At 39.2% G+C, this 15,045-nt stretch overlaps 1 protein-coding gene across 1 annotated transcript in view; it reads left to right on the top strand.

Annotated features, from left to right (window-relative positions):
- The first annotated feature begins 92 nt into the window (after nucleotides 1-92).
- Nucleotides 93-15,045, top strand: part of ANKUB1 (ankyrin repeat and ubiquitin domain containing 1) — a 50,716-nt gene continuing 35,763 nt past the window's right edge. Inside the window, exons 1-2 of the mRNA XM_003416159.3 lie at nucleotides 93-9,737; nucleotides 11,460-11,603. Coding sequence (XP_003416207.2) covers nucleotides 9,648-9,737; nucleotides 11,460-11,603 — 234 coding nt within the window. The 5' untranslated portion in view covers nucleotides 93-9,647. The remainder of the gene's footprint in view (nucleotides 9,738-11,459; nucleotides 11,604-15,045) is intronic.

Below are 15,045 nucleotides of genomic sequence, written 5' to 3'. Positions count from 1 at the left end.
CATCTTTAAAGGTGGGGGATGGGCGTGCTATCACGGGGACCAGCACTGGAACACCATTGGTTGAAATTTTAACCTTGATTGCTTGAGGGGGTAGGGGTGGGGGTGGAAGTGGGAACAGGGAGACTGAGTGGTTAGGTGACAGGGTAGGAAGAATACTCCCTATTGCGTGTTCTTTGTGTCTTTTGAATTTCAAACCATATGAATCTTATCTACTCAAAAATTAAATGCAAGAAATTAAAAAAACAAATAAATAAGGCCCAAAGGTACTTTCCTCTTCTATGTACTCTTAAATTTTCCTTGATTGTGAAGACGTTCAAAACTTAAATGACATATAGTCCCACCTTAAGGAAATCATAGAATAAAAGCCAGGATTGGAAATATTACTATGAATTCATATAAACATAATTTTTAGTGTAATTAGTAGAACTAGTAAACACATAGTTAAGATCTCTCTAAGCATTCCTTTATTAAACTATCTTAAATGGGTTTCTAGGTGAAGTCAGATTTCTTGCATGACATTGTAAAGAACAAAAATACATTTTACAGGTAAGAAAGCAAAGAGAAGTACTTTGTTTACTCATTAAATAAAAGCATCGTGAATACCGAATATTTTAATTCCCGCTTCAATATGCTCTTCAGATCACCGTAGATATAGTTCTCTCAGTTCTCAACAAATTTGTGTGCTATTTGTACTGCATTTAGGCAGACGAATGATATTAACCCTGTAGAAGCATTTATTTTCCCTGCTGTATTGAAGGAACACAAACAGGAAGAAAATAGCTTGGAAAATGAACTAATTAAAAAGAACAAAACTGGGTTAGACACGGTAAGGTTGAGAGATACATAAATTATGATTTTCAAGAACATTAGGGGTTAATGTGGCCCATGGTATTGACATGCCATTGCACGCACACACACACACACACACACATCATATATATATGTCTAAAACCTGTTCATAGTGGGCAAATTTGAAATATATACATATGTATATATATATAATCTGTTCATTGTAGGCAAATTTGAAAAAGTATCAATAGATCGTCCAAATATTTTTTAGGTGAGTTTTGGACAAAGGTTAGAAAAGCCTTTCATCTCCTTGCCAAGTTTCAAATTAATGAGTAGACTCATTTTGTAAGATAGTACGTGAAAAGTTCAGAAGACAAAGAGACAAGTATCATTCAGAAGGATTTTTCAAAAAAGCTCACTCATTTTGGAGGAGTTGAGAAGAATTAAACAAAAAGAGGTCTGTTTCCATGGTTTCAGGGGACATTTAAGTCAATCGGGATAATAAAATCTATTAACAAAACATTCTGCATCCCACTTTGAAGCGTGGCATCTGGGGTCTTAAATGCTAGCAAGCAGCCATCTAAGATGCATCAATTGGTCTCAACCCACCTGGATCAAAGGTGAATGAAGAACACCAAGGACACAAGGTGATTATAAGCCCAACAGACAGAAAGCGCCACATGAACCAGCGACTACATCATCCTGAGACCAGAAGAACTAGATGGTGCCCGGCTACAACCGATGACTGCTTTGTCAGGGAACACAACAGAGAACCCTTGAGGGAGCAGGAGAACAGTGGGATGCAGACCCCAAATTCTCATAAGACCAGACTTAATGGTCTGACTGAGACTGGAAGGACCCCGGTGGTCATGGCCCCCAGATCTTCTGTTGGCCCAGGACAGGAACCATTCCTGAAGCAAACTCTTCAGACATGGATTGGACTGGACAATGGGTTGGAGAGGGATACTGGTGAGGAGTGAGTTTCTTGGATGAGGTGGACACTTAAGGCTATGTTGGCATCTCCTGCCTGGAGGGGAGATGAGAGGGTGGAGGGGGTTAGAAGCTGACGAAAAGGACACGAAAAGAGAGAGTGGAGGGAGAGAGCAGGCTGTGTCATTAGGGGAAGAGTAACTGGGAGGTGTAGCAAGGTGTATATGGGTTTTTGGGTGAAAGACTGACTTGATTTGTAAACTTTCACTTAAAGCACAATAAAAATTATTTTAAAAAAAAAAGAGGTCTGTTTAATGTTAAATACCTTAACAAATGACCCGGCTATGGTTTCTTTCCCTCGAGATGACTTGCTTCCCTCTCTAATATCCAAGATGATTGATGTACAATTTCAATTTTTTCCTTTCTTATTTGTGGCATTAAGAGGCAGTCTTCCTCTATTTGCTAACAAAGATGTAAAATAACAAGCACACAACAATTCGTATGAATAATATAAAGATGGAAGAACTTACAAGAGTGTTAAATTGATACTATCACTTTGGGAAATAATTATCTAGGAAAACTGAAAAAGAAAAACTTCTATGACACAGAAATTCCACTCCAGGAAATACACTCTTGAGAAGCACGAAATAGATTCAAACTTCACTAAGCACATTGTAGTGAAATTTAAAGATGGCAGAAAAACAGAAGTTCTTAAGCAACCGAAGAGGAGAAAAGATAAAATATGAACAAAGGAACGACGGCTGAATTTGCAATAACAACAAAAGAAACTAGAAGTCAATAAAATAATATCTTCAAATACTAAAAATTACAACTGTCAGCATAGAATTATACGTGTAGGTAAGTTATTATTTAAAGGTGAGGTCAAAATAAAGACATTTTCAGGGAGAAAAACAGATAGCATTTACCACTAAGAGACTATTACTGAGAGAACTAAAGAATCTATTCAGGACAGCACAACCAAAGTAAAAACGAGTGTTTGGGCACATATGATGGATATAGGCAAATTGGTATATGAGTAGGTACAGGTGTGCACATAGGTGAGAACAGATAGAAATAACTATAAACCAAAAAAAAAACAAACTTGTTGGTGATTCTTACTCATAGTGACCCTGTAGGACAGAGTAGAGCTGCCCCATAGAGTTTCCAAGGAGCAGCTGGCAGATTCGAACTGGTAACCTTTTGGTTAGCTGTATCTCTTAACCACTTTGCCACCAGGGCTCGATATGTGTAAATACAAATATGCGGGTGCAGGCATGTATATTCGTTGAAGACACAAGTACAGATAATCCTCAGACATAACCAAAGACTTTCCAAGATTGGTTTTCTGAGTCTGAAGGTTTAGGACCATAGTCTGATGTGACAACTCAGTCAACTGATGTAACATAGTTTACAAAAATCATTGTCTGCATCCTACTGAAGTGAGTAACACCTGGGTCTTAAAAGTTGTAAGTAGCCACCTAAGACACAACTACGGGTCTCTACTCACCAGGAGCTAAATATTAAGAAGGTAACCAAAATGTCAGAGAAGAAACCCAGTCTACACAAGCCACAATCTCATCTACCCTGAGACCAGAAGAACGAGATGGTGCCTGGCTACCACCACCGACCGTTCTAACCAGGGTCAAAAGAGTTGGTCCTGAATAGAATGGGAGAAAAAAATGGAGCAGAACTCAAATTCTTATATGTATTAAATAAACGGAACAACAACAACAAAAAAGACAAACTGGATCAGTAAAGAACAGAGGACTCCCTGAGATTATCACCCTGAGATGCTTTTTAAACCTAGAACCAAGCCTATCCCTTATGATCACCTTTTAGCAAAATATCAGGATGGCACATAAAATAAAGTATATTATCTGTAAGATTGGTGGCCTAGTTAAAAACCATTAGTACCAGACCAGGTCAACAATTACTCGAAAGCAAGGATGAGGAGATAAGGGGGCAGGGAAACTAGAGCACTGGAAAGGGAGCAAACAGAACACAATTAAAGAGGATGCTGATACGCTGTAATAAACGTAACTGAACAATTTGTGTGGAATTTGTCAAATGGAAACCAGACTTGCTATGTAAACTTTCACCAAAAACTCAGTAAGATACTATATATATACATAAAGGATATCTTTAGGAAGATGAAAATAGAACCCAGAAAGAAGGGGAGCAGTACAAGAAACTATGGAGAGAGAAATTGAGTATAATTTTCAAACCAGTAGAAGGGAATAAAGAAAGCACAGTCTACTAAGTAGAAGGAAGGGATAGGAAATTAATAAATAAAAGGAATTGTAAATGGCAAAGACAAAATGAGATGGAAGAAATACATAAATAATCTCTAAAAACTGTGACTGGGGTAAACTTGCCAGCTAAAAGATAGATTATTAGCTACATGCTTTTTTACAAAAAGGCAATACTAAAACTCAAAAGACACCAAATGGTTGGCAGCAAAAGGAGAGGAAAGATATACAAGGTAAATAACCACTGAAAGAAAGCAAGTATAGTTCTATTACTATTGGGGGAAAGAAAAAAAAAAAAAGACCTTAAAGTCAGAACCACTGTTATTAGGATAAATAGAATTATTAAATAATGATACTAGGAACAATTTGAAAGAAGTTATAACATTCTTGAACCAACATGCATTTAGAAACATAGCCTCAAAATATTTAAAGAATTGACAAGCTTATAAGGAAAAGCTGAGGAGTTTATGACCACAATAGAGTTTTATACACCAATCTCAATAACTGATAAATCCAGCAGATAAAAAAATACTAAAAATATAGAATATTTGAACAACACACGGAACACACAAAGCACCCTATACATGTTATTTTCAAGCACAAATGGAATCTTTCCCAGAATGGCAGCATATTGTGTCATAATGCAAGTCTCAACAAATAGCTAAGAGGCAGTGATCTATAATCCGTGTTCTGTAATCAGAATACAACACAATGGGAAATCAATAACTAAAGCCAAATATTAGCCCCCAAATTTCATACATTTGAAAATTTGAAACTGTATCTCCAAAGAATTTGTTGATTAAAGAAGAAATCATAACTGGAGTTAGAAAATATTTAAAATTGATTATCAGTGACAAACCTGCGTATCAAGATTTGTAGGACACAGCTAAAGCACTATAGAAAGGAAGATCTATAAGGTTAAATTCAAAACTCACTGAAAAAGAGAAAGATTGACACCTAAAGACATAAGCAGTTAACTGAGGAAGTTGGGAAAAAGACAACATAGTAAGCCAGAAAAGCATAAAAGATAAAGAAAAACAAAAGCAAACGATTCATGAAATAGAAAACAAAAATGCAATAGAGAAAACTAACAAAAGCCAAAACCTTATTTGTATCAAAGATTACTAAAACATGCCAATCTCTGGCAAAACTGACCAGGAAAGAAGAAGTCAATTTATATTATTAGGTTTTAACTTTAGACAGTTTTAGGTATTTTAAAATTTTTAAGAGAATACTGTGAACAACTTGAATATTGAGGAGAATACCATGAGTAACAAGAATAATTATGAAAATATCAAACTGGCAATTTCCTAGAAAAAAATTTTTTTAACTTGCCCAAACTGACCTGAGAAGATGTGGGAAGCCTAAGCAGCTTAATGAAATTGAAATTGTACGCAAAAATTCGCAACCCTCACCCCTAAAAAATCAACTCCAGAAGGTTTCAGAGGTGAGTTAATAAAACCTTCAAGGAATAGAAAATCCACTTGTTATAAACTTTCATAGAATCAAAGGGGGAAGCTATTTGACTAATTCTACAAGGGCACTATAACCTTTATATCAAAACAAGACAAGACAGCGCAAGTAAGAAAAATTATAGGTCAATCTCACTTTGAATGTATATGCAAAAATCCCAAATAATATGTTGTTATTATTTTATTGTTGTTAGGTACCATTGAGTCAGTTCTAAAGGATAGCAACCTATGTACTGTCGTTGTTAGGTGCGGTTGAGTCGGTTGCGACTCATAGCGACCCTATGCAGAACAGAACGAAACACTTCTTTTGTCTTCCTTCTTCATTGCTCAGCTTTCGCATACATATGAGGCAATTGAAACATAGTATGTTTTGAGGAGTCTTTGGTTCCTGCCTGCAAATTTTTCCACATGGAAACTTTACGATGGTATCTGAAATTCCTACATTAAGTCTTTTTGTTGGATTCAAAAGAAAGGCAGATATTGGCAACTTAACTGCAACCATTGACACCTCAGTTTTGATAAGCTCCCCTCTACCGCCACTATCTTGCAGATTGCAAGATCAAAATAAGTTTTCAGGCAGAGAAGGCAAGTCCATAGAATAGGGCACTTGACAGTAAAGATGAGAACACAGTAGATCTGAGACGGCATTGTTCTAACCTGAGGGGCTTTGATGAAAAATTAAGAAATTTCTCTACAACTTAGATGCAAATTAGGAGACAAGTCAACAGCACGTGCGTGTACTAACATGTGTGTGCAGAAGGGAACAGATTACTAAATACAATGTGTTTGTATTAAATGGGACAGTGGTTATAGTTAGAATTTAAAAGTCCTGTATTGATATAAAATATTCCAACCAACACAATGACACTTACACAGTGCTTCAATCAGCCCACTATTTGTTCTAGTTCAATTGACAATAAACTGTGTTTATCTCTATTGTAACTGTTATTTTCCTCAATACTGCTTGTTTTCCTAATTGTAGATTTCTTTCCTGTTTGTGCTTATTATTTCCTGTATCAAGCGTGAGTTTATTCCAGCTGTCAATTACACAATTTCACTTCATTGCAAGGAGGCTTTGCATTTGATGATGAATTCTATAGCCTGGAAAATTTCCTGGCTTCCGTCCTGATTATAGTTAAGTATTATCAATCTTGGCAATTTAATGAAATGCATCTTCCCTAATTTGTTCATTTCCAAAAAGAAAGACATAGGGGAATTGCTTAATTATATTTGCCATGTGCTCAGATGATCCGATAAAGACACTAGGTGTGTTAGATAGTAATAATAGCCAAATAATATAAAATGACACACACTGTACAAAAATTTCTAGGGTTGATTGCTATTTGTAGCCTTTCCTACTTTTTATTTCTAGTCTTCCTTCTCAGCCTTACCTCTCCAGCTGCTATTTTATAGTGATTTCACTTTTTATGCATTGATTTCTTTGTGTTTGGTGCTAAGTAAAATTTTTAGTTAGGCACAGCTTGATCTCAAACCTTTCCCATCTTTACTTTTAACATTGTTCTTCCCCATGCTAACCCTCTATCCCCCAAGAGAACAGTGCCCTCCAAACACTCCCACGCTCTCCTTTGTTCCACTGCTCCCTTCAAAATAAATAATAAATAAATAAATTACGATAACAGCAGCAGCAGCAGTAACACTGCACTAAGTACTTCTGTACATTATTTTATTATTCCTCATGACAAGCTTAGGTCCTACTATTAGGTTCAGTTTTATACATCAGGAAACCATGACTCAAAGAAATGAAAAAATTCATCTGAACTCATGCAGCTAGTGAGAAATGAAACAGAGATTTGAATGCAAGTCCATTGACATCAGAGCCTGAGCTCTGAACCACAATGGTAAACAATGAGGAGTCAATACAACATGAGAGTGAAGGCCCTAGGTTGGAGTCAGATGACTCTGCTGTGTAATCTGAGGCAGGTAGTAGGGTTTTTTGCTCCTCAATTTCATCATACCCTATGTATTCATAGAATAGGGATCAGCTATTTAAGTAGATCTGTGGTGCTATGGATCGTTTTTGAATGGCCTTTATCACCATGGTCTTGTAACTCCCACCAATGATTAGGTGGACTATGCAAATAAGATGTTTGTAGCCCACGAAGGGGACTGGACAGCTTGCTGCTAATGCAAAAAAGGTGCATGGAACACTTGGTGGGGGCTGGACCATTCAAATAAGATGTATGAAGCCTTAACAAGGGGATTGGTCAGTTTTGCCATCCCACTAAGCTTAAAGGTGCCAGTGAAGAATAGTGAATATACCATGGACTGCCGGAAGAATGAACAAACCTGTATTGGAAGAAGTACAACCAGAATGACCCTAGAAGCAAGGATGGTGAGACTATGTCTCACATACTTTTGACATGTTGTCAGGAGGGATCAGTCTCTGGAGAAGGACATAATGCTTGGTTAAGTAGAGGGCCAGCAAAAAAGAGGGAGACCCTCAATGAGATAGATGACACAGTGGCTGCAACAATAGGCTGGAGCATAACAACGATTGTGAGGATGGTGCAGGACCGGGCAGTGTTTCTGTTCTGTTGTACATGGAGTCGCTATGAGTTCTAACTCAATGGCACCTAATAACAACAACAACTATATGACCCAGCAATTTCACTCCTAGGTATATACCCAAAAGGCTTAAAAGCAGGGACTCAAAAAGACACTTGTACACCAATGTTCTTTGCAGGATTATTCACAATAGCCAAAAGATGGAAACAACCAAAGTGTTCATCAACAGATGAATGGCTAAATAAAATGTGGTATATCCATACAATGGAATATTATTCAGCCTTAAAGAGAAATGACATCTGATACATCGAATGACAGAGATGAACCCTGAAAACATTATGCAGAATGAAATAAATCAGACACAAAAGGACAAATATTTCATGATCCCACTTATCTGAAATATCCAGAACAGGCAAAAACATAGAAACCAAACTGTATTAGTGGTTACCAGGGACTGGCTGTAGGAAGGAATGAAAGTTATTGCTGAAGGAGTACTGAGTTTCTGTTTGGGTAATGAAAAACCTTTGAAAACAGATGGTGCTGATGGTGATACAACACGGTGACAGTAATTAACGTCACAGAATGGTACACTGAAAAATGGTTCAATGGCAATTTTTTGTCATATGCGTATTTTTTCTCCACAATAATTTTTTTTTTTTTAAGAGTAAAAAGAAATGCCAAGACGAGAACTCTGCCCCAGGTCAGTAGGAATTTCAGGAAGAAGAACAAGATTTTTGTATATGAAAAAATGATCAGGTATAATAGCCTTAAACCAGGTATATCATATGGAGGGGTTTCAGAGCAGGGTCTTAGAATTAAGTTCCAGTAACATGTTTTTTTTGCAGGCTTGAGTGATGGTGCTTGATATCTTCACTCACTTACTGAGTGGGATTTGAAATGTTTTCCACCAACACTAAGGGAGGCTGAAGGACTTAACAATGGTCAATTGTTCTAGGTAGCATAAAGGCAAGGGCCAAAAAGAAGTACCAGCTGTATTACGTTGGTACTCAGCAGATTCTATTATGCAGGGATGGGAAGGGAAAGCCACAGTCATTTGCCTACACATTCATCTCCTTGGTGCAAGTGGGTATTGTTCTGTACCCCGTGGCAGGATTAGAAATACCGCTGGGAAACCAGTATACAGAGTTGTTACGGAAACCAGAATGCGTCAGCTCAGTTATTTACAGAGAACTTTCAGGGTTACCACATTCAATAAAATCAACTCTGTTTTGTGTCACCCGGTACCACTGCATCTGATCAAATACCTATTTCGAAAAGTCCTTCGATTAGCTGTACTTGATTGAATAGACTCAAGTCACTCAGTGGTGGGCACATCACAAAAGTGTAATTTCTCTGTGGCATTCTTGTGCTACATGTTTGAACCTTGTTTGCACTTGCCTCAACCAGTATCAAGTTTGCTGGTTTCCGTGATATAGGAACAAGGTGGCTGTTGGTTGACTCCTGCCTTATGCAAAGAAACGTTTGCTACAACAGAGCTCCTGCTGTCCGTGTTGCCGGACGCTGTGATGCTGCTGGACTTGTCTCCTCACATGCTTTCACTTCACCTTCGGCAGTGACTGTGACGGCGTCTCTGGCTGTCATTTTCGTCCTTGAATTGGAATATTTCCATCTATCCATCAGCACCTTCGAAAAAAGAATTTTTTGAGAAGGCAATCCCAAAATGAGGATTTTCATAGCCTTTGAGGGATCTTTTGAGCCGTTTGATGTTTCTCCAGATGAAACTGTGGAGGCTGTCAAGCTGATGATAAAGGTATGTAAAATTTGTCTCTGAACCAATGAGTTGTGTATTAATTTTAACTATGTAGCAGAGTTAAAAATGTACACGGGGTAGCGATACTATCGGATCTATTATTATGAGTCGAAAATTGACTGGACAGCACCTAACAACAACAACAACAGGGAACTAAAACTCTTTGAAAATATAATTATCTGCTTACATGATAGCTTGATATGAAAATAGAAAGTATGAAGGTATTGGACAGGAAAGCAAACCAAGCCAGTGCATTCTCAGGAAAAAAAAAAAGTTTCACTTCTCTTTGGGGAACTGGTAAGTTGTGCACGGGCCAGGCAGTATTACTGCAATTTTTCATCAAAGGACAAAAATAGGACACTCACTGTAGGCTATACAAGTAGAGTGTGTCTGTCTTCAGATCTATGCCTTTCTTGGTGAGCGAGCAATTATAAAGAGTGACAGAGGACTTCAGAGAGTTTCTGGGCCACTTCTTTGTTGCCTCAGGAGAAGCTGAAGCCCAGAGAGGTTGACCATTGCATCGAGATCACAGAGTCAGAATAAGAAACAATTTAAGCACAGTATCTTCCTTATAAATGTCTTGTAAATATTCACTCTAACATGGGGAATTAGCCAAATATTTGGGTCTTGACCACAAAATCGCATTTAATGTGGAGACAGCCATTTCTGTTTGCTAAGGAGCATTCATGGAAGCATAAAAAACCAAAAACCAAACTCACTGCTGTTGAGTCGATTCTGACTCATAGTGACCCTATAGGACAGAGCAGAACTGCCCCACAGGGTTTCCAAGGAGCGCCTGGCAGATTCGAACTGCGACCTTTTGGTTAGCAGCTGTAGCTCTTAACCACTATACCACCAGGGTTTCCCATGGAAGCACAGTTACGTGATATTCAGTAAGTTACTGTGGTGGCTGAAATCTAGACCTCCTACCCCAGGGCACCTCCACCTTTAGGTGCCACAGACATCATTGTTAGTCCAGTGAAGCCTATGGACTCCTCAGAATGTCTTTAAGTGCACAAAATAAAATACACAGGATGAAAAGCAAGCCAGTTATATTGAAACACAATTTGCAAATACTAAAAAACAAATGTGTGATAGAGCAACACATGGGCTTCATCGTTAACACGTTAGCTAACAAATTCTAGCAGAATGTCTGATAATTGTTACTGCAAAGCGATGATCAGTATACACAGTATTTAATGAGATGTCAGCAGCAACTGTAACGTGATGTGAAAATATCTGTGATTTCTATCAGTGACAGAGACATAGGCATGACTGACTACTGCTACTTTGATTTGTCGCCTGTGTGCATAACTGAAGGAAAATCTCCATTTCATTTAGAGTTAATAAAAAATAAAAATGTAATTTTCCCCCACCTAAAGTGATTTTGGGGAGGTCTCTAGACTTCCAAGTGAAGAGCCCTTGTCTAATACTTCTTACCCTCTGTCACAAAAAAATTACACTCAGTGAAAAAATGTGAAAGACAAGGGATTATATCATTGGTCTAGTAATGCTGGAAACCCATTGCTATCGATTCCAACTCATAGCGACCCTATGGGACAGAGTAGAACTGCCCATTCAGGGTTTCCAAGGAGTGGCTGGTAAATTCAAACTGTCGACCTTCTGGTTATCGGCCAAGCTCTTAACCACTGCGCCACCAGGGCTCCAGTGTAGTAATGTAGAGATGTAGTGTTTTCATCATACGCTATTTTGATTTTTAAGGATTATTTCCACATTCCTCTCTCTGAAGACAAGCAAGGCAGGCGGTATCTGGAGTTGATGTATGCTGGAGCAGCCCTAAAAGACAGCTGGAGTATTGCTGATGTTGGGGTATCTTTTTGTTCAACTCTCAAATGCTTTGTGAAGGTATGGTGATCAGAATAGCATTTGTCCAAGCTGTCTGCCTCACTTTGAACTGTTTCAGATAATTTAACCAAAGTAATTTCCTAACTTAGAAAGGGGTTTTCCCTTCTTCCCTTTTGTCTTCTATTTGCATGCCTGGTGCTGTGCAAGATCTGTGCTGTAAGGGGAAGTAGGGGTGGAGACTATAATGGGTTTCCCTCTTTTTCCTTTTCTCCTGCCTCTGGACCTTTGGCCTCTAGATGCCTGCCTCATCCAGTCATCACAGAGCTTACCACAAGCAACGCTGGGACAAAGTCAGAGGATGGATCTATAGTGTAGGTGTGAGGGAAAAAGGACTTGGTCACTTGCAGGGGCCCACGATGATTAGGGCCAGAGGAGTGAGGAAGGGGAAGAATTCTCAGGAACAGTGTGAATGGAAGGATAGCTTCTGCATCCAAAGCCTGCCAGAGTAACAACTCATGCAATACGTATACACACAATGTCACTGTTGTTAGGTGCCGTGGAGTCAGTTCCGACTCATAGCAACCCCATAGGACAGGGTAGAACTGCTCCATAGGGTTTCCCAAGAGTGCCTGGTGGATTCAAACTGCCGACCTTTTGGTTAGTAGCCGAGCTCTTAACCACTATGCCACCAGGGCTCTGTACATACAATGGAGATAACCTTTCCCACTGCTAAGCCAGTTGCCATAGATTTGACTCCAACTCGTGGTGACCCCTTGTGAGTCAGAGTAGAACTGTGCTCCACTGAGTATTCCATGGCTGATTTTTTTGGAAGTAGATTGCCAAGCCTTTCTTCTGAGATACCAGAACTCCAACTTTCAACCTTTTGGTTAGGCAGCTGGGCTTGTTAACTGTTTACACCACCCAGGGACTCCTAAAGAACTTTCAACCCATTGACGACGAGTAGATTCCGACTCACAGCAACCCTATAGAACAGAGTAGAGCTGCCCCGTAGGGTTTGCTTGGAGGCAGTAGTATAAACTGATTACCCATATTTGAGCTGGATGGAGGAATCTGATTAAATCATGGCTATTCAGGGATGTAGATAGTGTGTTAATAGTACGAAGAGTACAGGGTGCTTTTATTTAACTAAGGACTGACTCTGGTTTTATTATTATTATTATTTAAATACTTTAAACTTTAGTTAGACTAAGTACTACATTCACACAGTACTCAAATTCGAAAGGAACAAATGGATACACAGTAAAAATCTCCCTCCTACCTCTGACCCCGTTTCCGACCCTAGAGGAAAATTTTAATCACAGTTTTACTTACAAAAATATTTCACAGATTCTGCAGATAAAAGATACTCTCTCATAGTGATGCAAGCTGCCTCTTCACTTAACTCTAACATTTCCCTGAAGCTCTAAACATCTACTGGCAAGAATGAGTGGGTACCAACTGCATGCGCGTAATACCACCACCAACAAATGGCAAGAATAGAACGTAGAGGTGAAAGGGTTTATTTAAGAGCGAGGGCAGAATGTGAGTCACGGAATTGGGCAATGCAGCGCGTTTAATGAAAAACTCTGAAGTTCATGGAACTCATCCTGATCTTAACCACCACACTTTTCAGTAGAATGACACGTAGAGAATTTCTTATCACTGGTTTTGGGAAGGAAAAGAATATCTTGGATCTGAAGGAAAAGAGTTATCTGCAAAAGCCCTGGTTTTCATCCTGACTTAAAAAAACATACTGCCATCGAGTCGACTCTGACTTATAGTGACCCTATAGGACAGAGTAGAACTGCCCCATAGAGTTTCCAAGGAGCACCTGCTATATTCTAACCGCTGACCTTTTGGTTAGCAGCCATAGCTCTTAACCACTACGCCACCAGGGTTTCCAAGGAGTGGCTGGTGGATTCAAACTGCTGACCTTTTGGTTAGCAGCTGAGCTCTTAACCACTGTGCCACCAGGGCTCCTGTTGGCCATATGTTGTTGTTAGGTGCTGTAGAGTAGGTTCCAACTCCTAGCAACCCTATAGGATAGAGTAGAACTGCCCCATAGGTTTCCAAAGAGCGGCTGGTGGGTTTGAACTGCTGGCCTTTTTGGTTAGCAGCGGAGCACTTAATCACTATGCCACCTGGGATCCTCACTTAGTTCCTAGTTATTATTGTTGTTGTTGTTAGGTGCTGTCAAGTCAGATTCCACTTATAGTGACCCCATGTGACAGAGTAGAACTGCTCCATAGAGTTTTCTAGGCTGTAATCTTTATAGGTCTTCTCTCCCACGGTGGGTTCAAACCACCTACCTTTTGGTTAGCAACCAACCGCTTAACCATTGGGACATCAGGGCTCCTTTAGTTCCTGTTTAGATTAGATAAGTTAGGCAGATTCCAAAAGTCCACGTGATTTACTGTATATGTGCAACAACAGCCCAAACGACAAAACACTTGTCATGAGAATATCCCACGCCTCAGAGAATGCACTCATACTGGTTCTCTGCTGTTTGATTTACTTCAGGTACAAAACATACAAAATAACACAGGCTGCTTTCTAGGTCATGCTACTGTTTCATTGCTTAATTCAATAAATGCAAATACAAGTAGTACGTTTCCTTTTGGACTGGTCATAATGTTACTCTATGCAAGTTGGTTCTATCTTCTGAGAATTCAAGAAAGCTGGAGTCTCTAAATTTGTTTTGCCAAAATTGAGGAATATCATGATGTGAACCAAAAACTTTTGCAAAGTTTAAAAGCTTGGTAAAGTAAGTAATTATTCTTTTTAGAAAGGCGTCAGTAAGTAAAAACCCACTGCCATCGTGTTGATTCTGACTCATAGTGACCCTATAGGACAGAGTAGAACTTCCCCATAGAGTTTCCAAGGAGCACCTGGCGGGCTCGAACCGCCAACCTCTTGGTTAGCAGCCATAGCACGTAACCACTATGCCACCAGAGTTTCCATCAGTAAGTAAGTACCATGAATAAATCCAAACTATTTGATACTGTTATTGTGCTTATATATTTGCATGGGTTACCAAGTATTGCTCATGTAAAAATAGGGGAAGACATTAGATGGATGAAGAGGTGATCTACCCTTTAATACGTTTCTTTAATAGTCAAGACATTTCCTAGTTTCTGTGCATATCACACTTCCTCCCTTAATGATAATGCAAACACATTCGGAAAAGTGATTGCGAGGGGACTTTAGGATAGTGGAGAAAGGACATTGCATTAACTTTTCCCTTCTTGGAGAAGAACTACTGTATAAGCCACAGGAAATACTTTCTATGGCGTGTACCTCCAGCAGGCAGCCCTGCCCATCCATTGTTGATGCTGTTCAGTTCCCTTTGTTCCCGTAAACCATGGCATGAAGCACATTGCAAAGCCTTAGGTTACCGGCGGATGTGCAGAGGTGCTATAGCATTTACCTCCTTCATTCTAACCTGTGTGGTTGTGGAAACTGTGCTTTGAGTCTTGTTCACTGTTGTCACCCTGTGCCTAGA

This window comes from Loxodonta africana, chromosome 23, assembly GCF_030014295.1.
Source record: "Loxodonta africana isolate mLoxAfr1 chromosome 23, mLoxAfr1.hap2, whole genome shotgun sequence".
Classification (NCBI taxonomy): domain Eukaryota; kingdom Metazoa; phylum Chordata; class Mammalia; order Proboscidea; family Elephantidae; genus Loxodonta; species Loxodonta africana.
This window is presented reverse-complemented; position numbering and strand designations above follow the sequence as displayed.